This window comes from Erythranthe guttata, chromosome 3 (genome assembly GCF_056151865.1).
Source record: "Erythranthe guttata isolate IM_541 chromosome 3, IM_541, whole genome shotgun sequence".
Classification (NCBI taxonomy): Eukaryota; Viridiplantae; Streptophyta; class Magnoliopsida; order Lamiales; family Phrymaceae; genus Erythranthe; species Erythranthe guttata.
The window spans coordinates 13,364,883-13,379,030 of NC_142535.1; the positions used below are offsets into that span (position 1 = coordinate 13,364,883).

General features: G+C 33.7%; 2 protein-coding genes across 2 annotated transcripts; both read left to right on the forward strand.

Moving 5' to 3' along the window:
• The first annotated feature begins 2,495 nt into the window (after positions 1 to 2,495).
• LOC105971293 (uncharacterized) lies at positions 2,496 to 3,225 on the forward strand. The gene is made up of 2 exons (XM_012996140.2): positions 2,496 to 2,629; positions 2,734 to 3,225. Exons 1-2 carry the CDS (start codon positions 2,615 to 2,617, stop codon positions 2,974 to 2,976), a joined length of 258 nt encoding a protein of 85 aa, XP_012851594.1. The 5' UTR covers positions 2,496 to 2,614; the 3' UTR covers positions 2,977 to 3,225.
• A 4,625-nt stretch (positions 3,226 to 7,850) lies between these two features.
• On the forward strand, positions 7,851 to 11,271 carry LOC105971292 (RNA-binding (RRM/RBD/RNP motifs) family protein). Its single transcript, XM_012996139.2, has 9 exons — positions 7,851 to 8,428; positions 8,566 to 8,647; positions 8,749 to 8,913; positions 9,828 to 9,992; positions 10,086 to 10,256; positions 10,416 to 10,503; positions 10,656 to 10,714; positions 10,806 to 10,871; positions 11,014 to 11,271. The coding sequence occupies exons 1-9, from the start codon at positions 8,343 to 8,345 to the stop codon at positions 11,095 to 11,097; spliced, it is 966 nt and encodes a 321-aa protein (XP_012851593.2). The 5' UTR covers positions 7,851 to 8,342; the 3' UTR covers positions 11,098 to 11,271.
• Positions 11,272 to 14,148: the final 2,877 nt, after the last annotated feature.

Genomic DNA, 14,148 nt, shown 5'->3' on the forward strand with positions numbered 1-14,148 from the left:
CCCCAACCTTCTCCATCGCCTCCCGCACAATCGTTGCTTCTCTACCACTCGTCGATTTGCACCACTTCTCCAGACACCATCGTCCGCCTCTCATCGCCGACATCACGAGAGATCGAGAGAAGAGAGATAGGGTATGCGACGCTAGGGGCCCATAATTCTCGTCTGTGTTCTCCCTCGTGCATCAGTCCAGCAATGGGTGGTGTATGGGAGCTGACGGGAGGTGGTCTTGGGGAGATTTGACATCGTAGCGAGACGTGATGACGGAACCCTAGGCGGTGACTGTGGTCTGTGGCTGGGCTTAGCAGATTACGGCGATGAAAAAAGGAAGAAGGAGGGCGACGGCGGTGGTTACAAATCTGAGAAAAAAAAAAAACAAAGAGAATTTGTAAGGGGGAGAATGAAAGAGAGATACAGAGAAATAAAAAAAAATGAAAATTGCGTCACGTTAAAAGGTGTGACTGGGGTAGAGTTTGTAAAAAAATGATCGAATAAGGATGTAATAATTTCAAAGGGTCTCACTAATTAAAAGTGAAATTTAAGTGAGAGAAAAAAGTTTTTAATCAATTGGATTTAGTTCAAAATATATTCTAAATGAAGGATACATTGCATATTTCCACTTTAAAGAAATGTATATTTTTGACCATATCCGATCCTATTAAAATTGGAATAAACAATACAAAAGATTATAATATTTGGTAACATTTTCATTTTGTTCTCATTGTTTCCTAAAAACGAATTAATGTTCTTAAACTTCTCAAACAAATCCTCAAAGAAAAATCGGGAAGAAAAAAAAAATAAAAAATTAATACAAGAAACCGGCGGAAAAATCAGGAAGAAGAAAAAAAAGAAAAAAAAAGAAAGTCAACGTTGGAGACCGGCGGTGAGGGACGAAATTGTCTTTAAAAATGTGTGGTCAAAATTGTGAAATTTAGGATCAAATTGAGGTTAGATTAAATTAAATGATGAAATTGGAACATATTAAAGTATGAGGGGCTATTTTAATCTTTTACAAATTTTGAAATCTGGACCATGTGTGATTTTTTTTTTAAAGAAATTTATTGTCTGAATCTCTTTATGAATAAGTACATATTGATGGACTTATTTGTAAAGACTTCTTTCAAAAATTTCTCTTTCATCGGAGCAAGAGTCGGTCGTTTCATTAAAACAAATCTTTTACTAAAAAGAAGAAATATATCTCACTTTAACATTCAAAAAAGGAATCTAAAATATATTTTCTCGGGGTAATTAGACATAATTTGACTACTACGGCGTTTTTCATTCACTTTGTATTTTTTTTCTCAAATTATTCTTTCAAAACATTTTTTTTCCAAAATGAAAAAAAAAATTGTAAGTCTCTATCCGCTTCCAAATAATGCAACTGAGTAGGGATGGATATTAGAACAACTTTTATTAAGTTGATTTCTATGATTCTATCCAAATATTTATGGATTTGGAACAATATTGTTTAATTTTGAATTTAAACACGTCTTATTTCAGACATTTTTAACGAAATCAGAATATAGTATTAGTTTCCAATTTTTTGCACTGCTCTTCATTTCCGAAAAGTCTGATTTTTTCAGAAAGTTACACTTATGTTAGAGTTTATTATAAATTTCACCTATGTGTAATCTTTAATTGACAAATATTCCCTATTAAAAGAAAAAAAAAATTCATATCTAGAGTGGGAATTGGATTGGTTTTTATCCACCAACCAACCGTTACCGACCATATTTTTAGGCGGATAGTAATTTTTAACCGACCCATTAGATCGAGTTGGAAATTTTAACTAACCCATCTACATAATAAGTCGGTTGGTGGTTTCTAATATTATCAAAAGTTAATTGACCAATAATTATTGATCAACAAACTATACTATTCAATATTATTAAAAATTATAAAATAAATGGTGTGTTTTATTAATTACTTTATATTTCTTAATTATATGTTTTTGTCATTGGAATGATAAATGATGATCCTACAGTGGCATTACACAGAATGTGCATATGTTTACTCTATAATTAGAATTTATTTTAAATAAATTAGATGACATATATCATCCATCAACCGTCACATTCTAAAACCGAATATTCGATTGACAACCATCAACCGGTCCACAAATGTTGAGTCGGCAACAACTTTCAAATTTGAGTAAAATTGGTTTATCAAACCAGTGAATGTTTAGGCTAGTAATCAATCGACTCAACTCAATCTCAGCCCAACGCACGAGTCAAGCCATGCGTAAACTTTTAAACTTTTTCTAGGATAGTTCAACATTTTTAATTTTAAGTCACGACTATAGCTAAAAGGACAAAAATGCCCTAGGGGTATAGTATACTATACACCCCAACCCCTGGCCGACTGATTATCTTATTTAATGTTTATATGGAACGTGCAGAGTGAGTCATCAACTTCATTAAAATTTACGTGTCACCACTCACCACCACAAATTAAATTTCCTCCAAATTAAACCAACGAGGCTCCGCCATCTGTCCATTATATAAAACAATATTTATATAGCAAACTATATCTATAAATCTCATGATTTCGCATCTACAATAATTGCATTATATTCAGTCGTCCCACTTCTTACACAAATCAATTAAATCTCAATTCCATGAATACTTCAAAGGTAACGAAATTGAGTACTCCGATTTGATAATTTTCGTGTTTTATTTATACAATATATCAGAGGTGTATAAATCATTTAATTAATTAAATTTTTCATGGTTGCAGGGTACCGAAAGAGTCAACGATGATGGGGCGGTGGAGATAGCTGTGGAGACGGTTGACTACCGAACGCCGCCGGGACTAGATAAAGAGCCCATACCAGAGAAGGTGGAGGTGACTCATGTGATCCACGCCGACGATCACTCCGCCGGAACCGCCGGTGTTGTGGCGGAAGCTGCCGTTAAAGTGGCTGAAAAGATACAGTCTGTGAAGGAAGCTGTCACTGGCGGGGGCAACAAGACCGAATGAATGACTACTTAATTCAATTGGGATGAGTTGCGAGGTAATAGTTTAATTGTACAATTTAATTTTATCGTGTTTCGGGTTCTGCATATGCTACACTCGATGAAATAATCGTAGATTTTGAAAACCATTAATTTATGCATAATAACGCACACATTTATGTGTACATGTATGCTGCTACGTCGGTGGTGTAGCATCTGATAGACCCGTTGTGAGCTGACTTGAGGAATTATTAATGTTTTTACTTTTTATCAAGTCTTGTGGGGCCTTATTTGTTGATCGATTATGTCATTAATTATTATTTATTAATGAATTACTTCCTCCATTTTGTTGTTTAAAATTAAGAAAATTATTAAAATAGTCTTGACTTATTGGGAAGAAGTTCTTACGGACCAAATTAATTATCCCTAATGTGAATATGTGATCTTCATCAACGTGACCGGACTGGCCCGTTCGACCGTGAATCGGTGCCTTGTCCGGTCCAGTTAGCACTATAAATCTGAAAAGTACAAAAAAACAGGTCCAATTGTCAGAAATCGGTTATTTGACCGGTCCGACCAAAACTCGGAAACTGACTAAAAACCAGTTGTCTGGTTGACCCACGCGTTTTTAATTAATTTAAAAAAAAAAAAAAAACAATGTAGTTTTGTACACACAAAAAAAATGAAAAAACAAAAAAGGGAAGTTGAAACGTGGGAGCTTTTTGATTTTCCTTCTATCACAATAAATCAAATGCAATTTGATTTATGCCATAACTAATAGCCTAATACAAATCAACAATTGAACAACTAATAAACAACAGTAGGTTTTAATCTTAAAAAAAATACAAGACTTTATATTGTCTTTTACGTGCATTTACTATTTACTTTAAATATTTGATTTCGATGTGAGACTTATTTTAAATGTTTGTTTTAGAAGTAAAACTTGTTTTTTATTCGTTTTTTTTATCAGTAAGATGTAAGATTATAAATTAAATGTTAATTTTTGATTTATAAGATAGACAGTGATTTATGTTGCATGTTATTTTATTGTTTGTCTATAGTGCTAATTGTAGTTTTATACTTAACTCACACGAATATTTGATATTGGTGATAAACATGTTATTTTTATGTATTTTATTTTTGCATAAATAATACCATATAAATTAAATATAAATAAATAAAAAATAAATATTCAAAAACTCAGTTGGATCCCGGTTGAACCGATTCAACCGTGATCGATAGCTTTGCCGGGTCAATGTCCGGTCCGATTTTTAGAACGTTGATCTTCATCTTCAAATTTTCGCTTCATGAGTTTATCATTAATTTTGGGATATTTCATTAATTTATCATTAATAAGCATGAAACTGGAAAGAAAATAATTAATTAAACTTTGAAACTCTAAAGTGCATGTGTAATATGAAAAATAATTATAATACTAAAGTGATCACAAAAATTCAATTTTGAATTATTTTTTTTTTGCCGTCAAACTTTGGTGTTGACATTTCTCCATCGCCATTGACCGGCTGTTATCGCCAATCTCATACGGCGACACGGCGACGATTTTTTATTTTTTTTTTTGAGTATTTTTTATGCATGCCGCTAATTGTTGACAAATAATAATTAATTTTATTGTGGTTGGCAGAAAAATGACTGCAAACACGTTAACATTATTGTCAATCACATCAATATTATTTATTTTATTTTAATTAATATTATTTTGTTTGTTTTGTTGACCGATCAACGTAATAATATTACTGTCAAGTGTTGTAATATTACCGCGGTTCACAGTCATATTATTTTCGATCTCACTAATATTACTGTGTTTGACAATAATAGTAATTTCGACCGCATATATATTATTATTTTTTTCCCATAAAATATTCTTTTAATCAACAAATTTTGATTACAACTGATTGTGGATTAGTAGGTTGTGGGCCTAGTATATTGACACTATATGAGATGCTACATCCGATCAAAATATATCGGGTGATTTTAATCCGTGAATGGATTTATATAAATAATAATCCACTAAGCATGTATATACATGTGGTATTATATATAGATCTATAACTTATAATCATCCAATTTATAAAACCGAGTCTAGCATCTACAGAACCGTACAATGACTCACGTGCATGGATTTGTTATTATAATAATAAATCATTTTTCTGCTCCAAATAATACAGCGTTGATTTATTTTTTAATGATCAGTTAGGTCAATGTCTAATAAAAAGATTAATGTTCACTTGACAATATTAAAAATATTATATTTGTTAATTCTCCCTTTTTTTTTTGGAAAATACTGCATTTTATTGATTAAATATGAAAATATAAAAAATGCTTAACTCTACTTTGCACCTTATAATATAGCATTTCGGTAACTAATTGCACCCCCAAAAAATTGATAGCTCTTTACATCCTCAAAAGTTGATGATTTTTTTGAGAATACATTTATTATGTAATTTTTCTAAAATAATAGTTGAAGGGTGAAAAAAAAAATTAATATTCTGCACCGAGAAGAGAAATACTTTTGTATGAATTTATTCGTAGAGGGTATTTTCATCTTTGCAATAGTGTATTTTTCTGGTGGCGGATAGTAATATAATTGTTTATTTCCCCTACCATCCAACCATTTTCTCACTAAATTCATTGATATTATAATTTGTTATATAAAAAATATCCACAATTGTTTTTTTTTTTATCAAAGACCTACCAAACAAATAATTTACTAAGATTTTTTATTAAAATATCAACCGGGTGCAATATAAATGATTTATTAACAAAGTGCTGATTTTTTTAGTGCAAAGTACAAAAACTTGTATATATGGTGTTGATCAAGATATAGTAATGTAAGAACGAATATGGTTCACTTGTTTGTCTCCTTACGTATGATTCCGCTCAATGTTTTTAGAACCGGGTTGGGCCGGCTGGTCCGACCGGTCCGACCGTGACCCGTGATAAAAGCTGTCCGATCTGACCCCTAAAACCGGGAAAATCAGAAACCCAATCCAAACATAGAAAATCCGGTTCAACCAGCCAAAATCGGTGAACCCGGAAACCGGTCAACGACCCCGGTTTTCATCTTAAATATTACGTCCGGTGGTTGTTGGTGCGGGGTACGGTTGGAATTTGTTGGGGGTGGCCGGATCTGTGTAGAATAGGCCGAGGTCGGCCGGAAACCGACATATCTGGCCGTGGATTTGCGAATTTCGACGGATTTAGTCCTGTTTTGCCGGAACGTACAAGTTGTGTGTGTTTCTGGATATGAAGAAAGAAAAAAATAAGAAGATTGAAAAGAAGAAAATGAAATTAATAGAAAAGAGAGAGAGAGAGAGAGAGAGAGAGAGAGAGAGAGAGAGAGAGAGAGAGAGGGCGGATATGCTCTGGGTTAAGGGAAAAAAAATAATGGGGGGTAAAAGAGGGTGACGGGTGGAAGTGAATTGTGGAGAGAGAAAGAGTGGACTGGTGAAGATAGCTGTAGTGATGAGAAAAGAGGTGGAGAGAGAGGAGATAGGAAAAAATTGAGTATAAAGGTTGACCGGTCAATGACCCAGATATATATAATTTTCATTTTATTAATATTTTAAAATTAATAAAATAATTAAAAAAATTAAAAGATAAAAACTCGGGTTGAAGCCGGTTGAACCGGTCCAACCACTGGCGGAGCTTCTAAGGGGCAGGGGGGGGCGGTTGCCCCCCCAAGAAAAAAAAAAAAAATTTTAGTTATTTTGACCTAATATTTTTTGAATATTACTTTTGACCCCCCCAAAGATTTTGTAAATATGTTTCTTAACCTTTACTTTTTTGTTTATTCTCCATAATTTTATATAAATTATAGATATATATTATATTATAGATATGTGTCGTAATTTTTTTCGCAGTATAAACCTATTTTTTCAATGTCTTGTGAACCTAAATTTTTTTTCGGGGCGCTGCCCCGAACCCTGAAATTTTAGTTAGCCCCCCCTACTTTCTAATCCTGGTTCCGCCCCTGGGTCCAACCGTGACTCGAATGCGTTGCCGGTTTTGTGTCCGGTCCGGTTCTGATAATATTGGTTCCGCTGAAAGAATGCCTAATGATGTGAAGCTTGAACTTGCATTTTGGAATAAGAAAAGAAAAAAAAAATATCATGAGAAACGCCAGATCATTCAATCAAAAGTACGAGTTCAGACAGAAGCAAGCAAGAAGCGCTAGGGTAAAGAAGTAGTTGATGTGGCTTGGTTCGATTGCATAAAATCACGACTAAGTCAATCATGCAACTGGGTCAACGGAGGGTCACGAGACGAGGTTGGAAAGGGGCAAGGGCCGTCATAGGGTAAAAGATGAAAGCCATTAAGACCATATGACAACATGCAATTTTTTTTAACGATCATGAGCAATAAATGTATAATTTAGACTTGATTATGTTATTAGACGGGCTATGGACACTAGTAGCGGGAGATGAATCGCAGTAATCATTGAAAAATGAGCGAACAATATAACAAATGGAAATAATTAGTGTCGGAATGATACGGATCACAATTTAGGATAAGTTCCATATGTAGATTTTCTGAATTAAAGTCAACTTTATTAATTTTCCGAATTTCCTTTTTTTTGTTTGAGCATATTTATTGATGTGCATGATTTATTACTTACTTTGGGAGTGAAATATATATATAAAACATCATAAAAATAAATTAGGGTAATTACAGATGCCCTTGAGGTATGGTCAAATTACGAAAATCTCTCTCTTGTTTGGATAATTACAACCACCCCCTTTATCTATAAATCTTCTTACACGTTCACCCTTGCGTTTCAGATTTAGTGGAATCTTATAAATTTTATAGAATATTATCACCTTTGTACCCGTTTTATTCCATTCAAGCTCCATATGTTGAATCAAGATGATCATAAGATGTGTTTATTGGCTTGAATATATCAGATTTTGGAGCATCAGAAACTGTATTTTTACACAAAATTAGTACAAACTAGAGCACATTCCACGGAATCTAGATGATTATGTTGAATTTGACACTATAAGGGTTGACGTGTAAGAAGATTCATAGTTGAGGGGTACAGATGTAACTATCCAAACAAGAGGGGGGTTTCGTAATTTGACCATTCCTCAGGGGGTCGTCGGTTGTAATTTACCCAATAAATTACTGTAAATAATAAAAAGATAACTGGGCTTAATTTATTAATTTTAGTTGTCAGCCCATCCCCAAACGCAGCCCAGCCACAGCATTATTTCTCCAATACGACGTCGTAACGACTCTCATCAATTCCCACTCTCCCCGTTCTTCTCTTCTCCAAAGCTTCAATCTTCAAAACCATAGATAGCTACCTTCTCTTCCAAATCTCCGCCGTCACCATCGCCGCCGCCGTCACCGCCACCGGAACCGCCGTGGATCATGACGAATAATAGTCAATATTATGGCGCAAGAGAACCTATCGCTGAAAAACTTGGTCTGGATTATCCATTTCCACCCCACCTAGAGTATGTTAATTTCTTCTTTGAGCTATTCATTGTGTGTGTGTGTGTGTGTGTATTTCAAACTGTCGAAATCGATTAGTTATTTGAATTTAATGGGATAATCAAACTCACTGGTTCAATTTCCTGATATTTTATAATAGATATGTATACCCAGCTCCCGATGGACAAATTCTGACCAACATTGTAAATGCTCTTATCGCCGTTCCCCGATTTTATACGCAGGTTATTGCCGCCCTCTTTTTTTTTTCCCTCTCTTTTGCTTTTTCTAAAGAATCAAATTTTATCTGAGCAGTCAAAATTTGTTTCTACATTGATGAATACAGGTTTTGCATTTGATGAACAAAATGAATATTCCAGCACCGTTTCGGAAGGCGCTGCCTACTCCGCCTCTACCAGTATCAGTACTGTTTCCGCCACAACCGCCGTCCTCGGAGACTAATGCCAAAGACGTATCTAGTAGCGAATCGGAAATGGGGTCTTCGGACGAGGTGATTATCTCTAGTCTTTGCAATTATCGAGTGTTTTGGTGTTATGAATTCGTCTTTGTGTGTTAACTGAAATAATCTATGAGGTTAAGCTATAATCAACTCTAGATCTTCGTTACGGCTGTATTATAATATCCAATATCTGCTGTCGGGAGAAATTTTGCGACTGCTTCATTTGAGTCTAGTGAGATTATGTAGAAATTTGGATTAAACGTTCGTGTGAAATGAGGCTGCGTGTGAAAGTCATTGACCCTTAGGTTCCTGCTTGTGGGGTCAAACCCCCTCGGATTTGGTTTGTGCTACTCTGTGTTGATGAGTTGACTAATATTGCGTCTTGTCCTTGTACTCGCCATACAAGTGTTGACTCGCCTTAATCGAACCCGCACAACTTCGGTCAAATGAATCCACTAACTATTGGTCACGTGGGAGTTTAAAAATCTGCAACCATATACGAAGGCGCCATTGTTCACATGCATGCTGTGTCAAGACCCTATTTGAATTAATAATGCATAAGTTCGGTCAAATTACATCTATTGATATGTTTGTTCGTAGGTAGGTAACAAGACGTCTGCATTGGCATATAAGTTCATCTCTTTGAGCTGTTAACAACATACCTCCATTTGTTCGATAATTGGCTATTTTCAACCTATTGTGCATCACGTCGTGTCATATATTTGCTTGATCTAAAAAATTGCAAATAAAAAGAACATTTCTGATGTTTTTGTGCCACTGATATTTTGTTTTTCAATTTCCGAGTTTCTTTAATTCAGCATTTTGAGGATATATATTCACCGTGTTCAATGACCTTTTTCCACAAGTGTCCGTCTATAAAGATCTTGATGTTGTCATATTGCTCCTTTTAACTTTTTTTTTTTCTGCAATCGCTTCTCAACTATGTAATAACTTATATTGATTAGGACGTTGGAGTAGAGGCTGGACCTAATCGAAAGCGTGTCAAGAGAGAAGCTATTGTAGGCCCTGCTGTCGACAAGGATGTGTCTCACGAGGCTGTTGGGTTGAAACAAGTTACATTAGTTCCAAAAGAAAAGCCTACCATAAAAAAGAAGAACTCCGTTCTGCAGGTCGGTCTTAGCTCATAACCTCTGAAATAAATTTTGAACACTTACCTTTCTTCTGAAATACGAAAAACTTATTGGGTCGTGACCTGCTTGCAGATAAGAATAGCACCTAAGCCAATTCAACATGAACCAAAGGATGACGACGCCACCAAGGAATCGCAAGAGGCAAACCTAGAAACTTCTGAAAACGAACCTTATGCAACTGTGGAGAAACTAAATCGCGGAAAATTGCCTCCGGAGGAAATCTTGTCGCTTCCTAAATTTAAGGTACTAGAATCACAGCCTTCGGGACAACTAAAATGAAAGACCGTTGAAATAATAAAAATAGCCGTCGTCAAGCCCACTAATTATTTATGCATGGATGAATTCTTGACTTCTAAGACTGATAATTGTTTTCTCTCTTAAAAAAACGAAAAACAAAAACAGAATTACACGGCTGGAGATCCTACTTGTGTGTTGTACATCAAGAACTTGGCAAAAGATGTGGTTGTGGATGACTTGTACTTTATATTTGGTGAGTTTCAATCCCATCTCCTTGCAAATTATATTTGAACTCTCGGGCATTTATATTTTATGCTGGCTTCGATTTTATTTTACCAATTACTTAAACTTCGATTCGTCGTAAGGAGTTTATGTTTTAAATTATGTTTCTATCACTTTTTACAGGATCGTTTTTTGGGAGCATCGATGCAGCCAAGTCCAATCTTTCTGTTAAATTAATGCAGGTGATTTGCGTTTTCCCCATTATGTCAATACGACAATAACGTACGTAATAATATGCGCGGAGCTGAAGTGTTGCAACTCCACTTGTTTTAGGAAGGAAGAATGAGGGGCCAAGCTTTTGTTACGTTCCCTACGGTTGAAATTGCTCGTAATGCTTTGGTATATTCTTTTCTAATACAAAAATAAGCGATCAACTCATTCCGTTTTTTAATTTTTGTTTTCCTTTTGCAGTCGTTATAAAATTTGATTTCATGCGCTTGTGAGTCTTGATTATTTTTAGTGTATGAATGACTGCATGCAGAACTTGGTAAACGGTTACGTATTTAAGGGGAAGCCCGTTGTCATACAATTCGGCAGGAGTCCTGCAGCTGCTAAACTCAACTAAAGGGAGAAGAAAGAAACATCTAACTGAGTTGATTGTGTTGCAGTAATCTTATGGGATATTATTGCTGTCACTTTGTATAGTCTTTGATATTTGTGTTAGTTATTGTATTTCATACTATATTCAGACTAATAACTGAGGAACCAGTACCTAATTGGTTTTATTTTATTGTATTTACATACAATGTAAATATTTTTAGTGAAATGTTTTTTGGGGTCTGAAAATTGCTGTTTGCAACTCATACCCCAAAAAGCTCTCTCTAAAAAAAGAAAAAAACTCAAAAAATTCAAAAAAATCGAATTGAAGCCAAATCAATCCAAATTCATTGAAATTTTGAGAAATTTTCAACTCCTAAATGTTTTAATTGCATTGGGTAGGAAATTTTGATTGTAATTGCAAGTTAAACAACCCTAAAAATCGAATTTTAGGGTTGTTTTTGGGGGAAAATTGCGCACAGTGAACGCCCCAACCGGGCGTTCACCAGCATTTTTCACGCCCGGTTTGGGCGTGCAAAATACCGATGAACGCCCGGTTTGGGCGTTCGGTTACAGTATGGGCGCCCGGTTTGGGCGTCCGGGTCCGGTTTGGGCGCCCAGTCTGGGCGTTCAGCAAATTTTTTTTTTTTTTTTTTTTTTTATTTCAATTTACTTAATTCAATATTTTTTTATCAATTTTACTTATTTAATATCTTTTTTTTATAACGTCAATTTTACTTATTTCAATAATTTTTTTTTATAATTTCAATTTTACTTATATCAATATTTTTTTTATAATTTCAATTTTACTTATTTCAATATTTTTTTTATAATTTCAATTTTACTTATTTTAATATTTTTTTTATATTTCAATTTTACTTATTTAAATATCTTTTTTTCATAATTTCGATTTTACTTATATATATATATATATATATATATATATATATATATATTTTAATTTCAATTTTACTTATTTAAATATCTCTTATATTTGGATTTGTCAATACCATAAAAATACTAAGTTCGACATAATAAAATATTAAGTTCGACATAATAAAGTACTAAGTTTGTCAATTTTACTTATTTCAATAAAGTACTAAGTTCGACATAATAAAGTACTAAATTTGACATAATAAAATACTATAATACATTAAATCCGATAAAACTAAACTAATCAAACACTATTTAGAATATCTCACGCTTGACGTCTACATCGCATTGTGCTGATTTTTCTGAAAAAGGCGTAAAAAAATTAATAAAAAAATAAAAAGCAAAAAAACCGGGGGAGGGGGGGCGAACGCTCAAGCCGGGCGCCGAAAGCTGTTTTGCACGCCCGGTTTGGGCGTGGGTTGATGGTTTACACGCCCAACTTGGGCGTGTAAAACAGTTTCGGGCGCCCAGGTTGGGCTTTCGCCCTTTTTGTCCAGATTTTTCGAACGAAATGTCAAAATTTTTATCTCGTTGTGATGTGTATCACGATCTTCATCCGATGAACTCATTTGTGTTTGTATATCACTTCAACAAAGATAATTTTAGGCCAAATTAGTGACGATAATGATTTTTTCTAGAGAGAGAAACAAAAATAAGAATGAGTTGCAAATAGCAATTTTAGGAACCCAAAAAGTAAGTCCCTATTTTTATTAATACTAACCGAATATTTATTGTCGAAAAATCACTGCTACAAAACAAATAATATATATATATATATATATATATATATATATATATATATATATATATATATATATATATATATATATATATGCAACAGTGGTTTTTCAAAAAGTATATGTCGAAATTTCTCATAATTTTGACACGTATGTATCGAAATTCACTTTTCTTTTATTTTTTTAATATTTTTCAATAAGTTAGTGCCAAATTGAAATATTCGACATGTATGTGTCGAAAACTGTCGACGGGGTTAAAAAAAAAAACTTCAAAATCGCAAAAAACTGTATCTAAAGCCAATTGTTGATACTCAATATCAGTGGATGTTATATGAAATCCAAATACACTGTAAATAAATATTAGCAAAAAAAAAAAAACATATTATATATTATGTAGACAATATCAATAATATCAACAATATTAGCAACTTTACGAACCTGGTTTGACAAGAACCTGGTTTGACGACATTTGGTCAAGCATTGTCCTACATATGCGCACTGAATTTATTTTCAACCACCATGTACTCTCGATTAGCAAACAATATAGAGTGGTCTTTCACAGTAGCAACAAGTCGTTCTTTACTCTTGAAATCACGCTTCTTAAAAACACCTTCATCGGAATCATAAAACTTTGAAAATAGCCCGTTCGGGACACAAAATGAGTCCGCTATAATTTCTTCATAATCCATTGAGTAGAAAGACATTGGCACGTACAAGTAAAGCTGATTTTGGGCCGATGTCACTGATGGCACATTAGGAGGAACTTTATTTTGTAATAAAATGTCATAATTATTGGTAACAGTCAAAAACATTCTCGTCATCAGCATGCTTCCCGTCGACGTTATGGTCATCTTCTTGATCGGATGGTTCTAAGTCAACAGGAGGATCGGCCCCACATAAATCTCCCGGTATGTCTGTAAAATCTCCCGCTGGCTCTCCTGTATTGGTGTGTTAGTCTTCTCTCACTAATTATTCATTAAACAAACAACACAATTATATTATCTTAATAATTATACTAATACCATATTTTACACAATGAATAACATGATATTAATTTTTATAAAGCACTATAAAAATACCTGAAATTAGTATATAACTTGATCTTAAATAGTTCCACTCGCCACTGCTCTTCGGACACAACTTGATCCTTCCATTCAATTGCAATCTAACTCAAAAAAAATAAAAAAGTACAACCTCTTAATTTTCACAAAAAAAAAAATTCGAAAACACACACTATATTCAATTATATTTTATTTTAGCAAAAATGTTCCAACTGAAAAATAAGTTGCAAATCACCTATAATTTTATAAAAATAGATCTATGAAAGAAAAATTACCTACAAATATTCCATTAAGAATAAATGAATAAAAAGCAATTTTATTTATTTCACAGTAAAAAGTAACTATATA

Coding starts and splice junctions, on each gene's coding strand:
- LOC105971292 (XM_012996139.2), top strand. CDS start 8,343: ATGACGAATAATAGTCAATATTATGGCGCAAGAGAACCTATCGCTGAA. Junction 8,914..9,827: donor AAATGGGGTCTTCGGACGAG/GTGATTATCTCT, acceptor TATATTGATTAG/GACGTTGGAGTAGAGGCTGG. Junction 10,715..10,805: donor TTTCTGTTAAATTAATGCAG/GTGATTTGCGTT, acceptor CACTTGTTTTAG/GAAGGAAGAATGAGGGGCCA.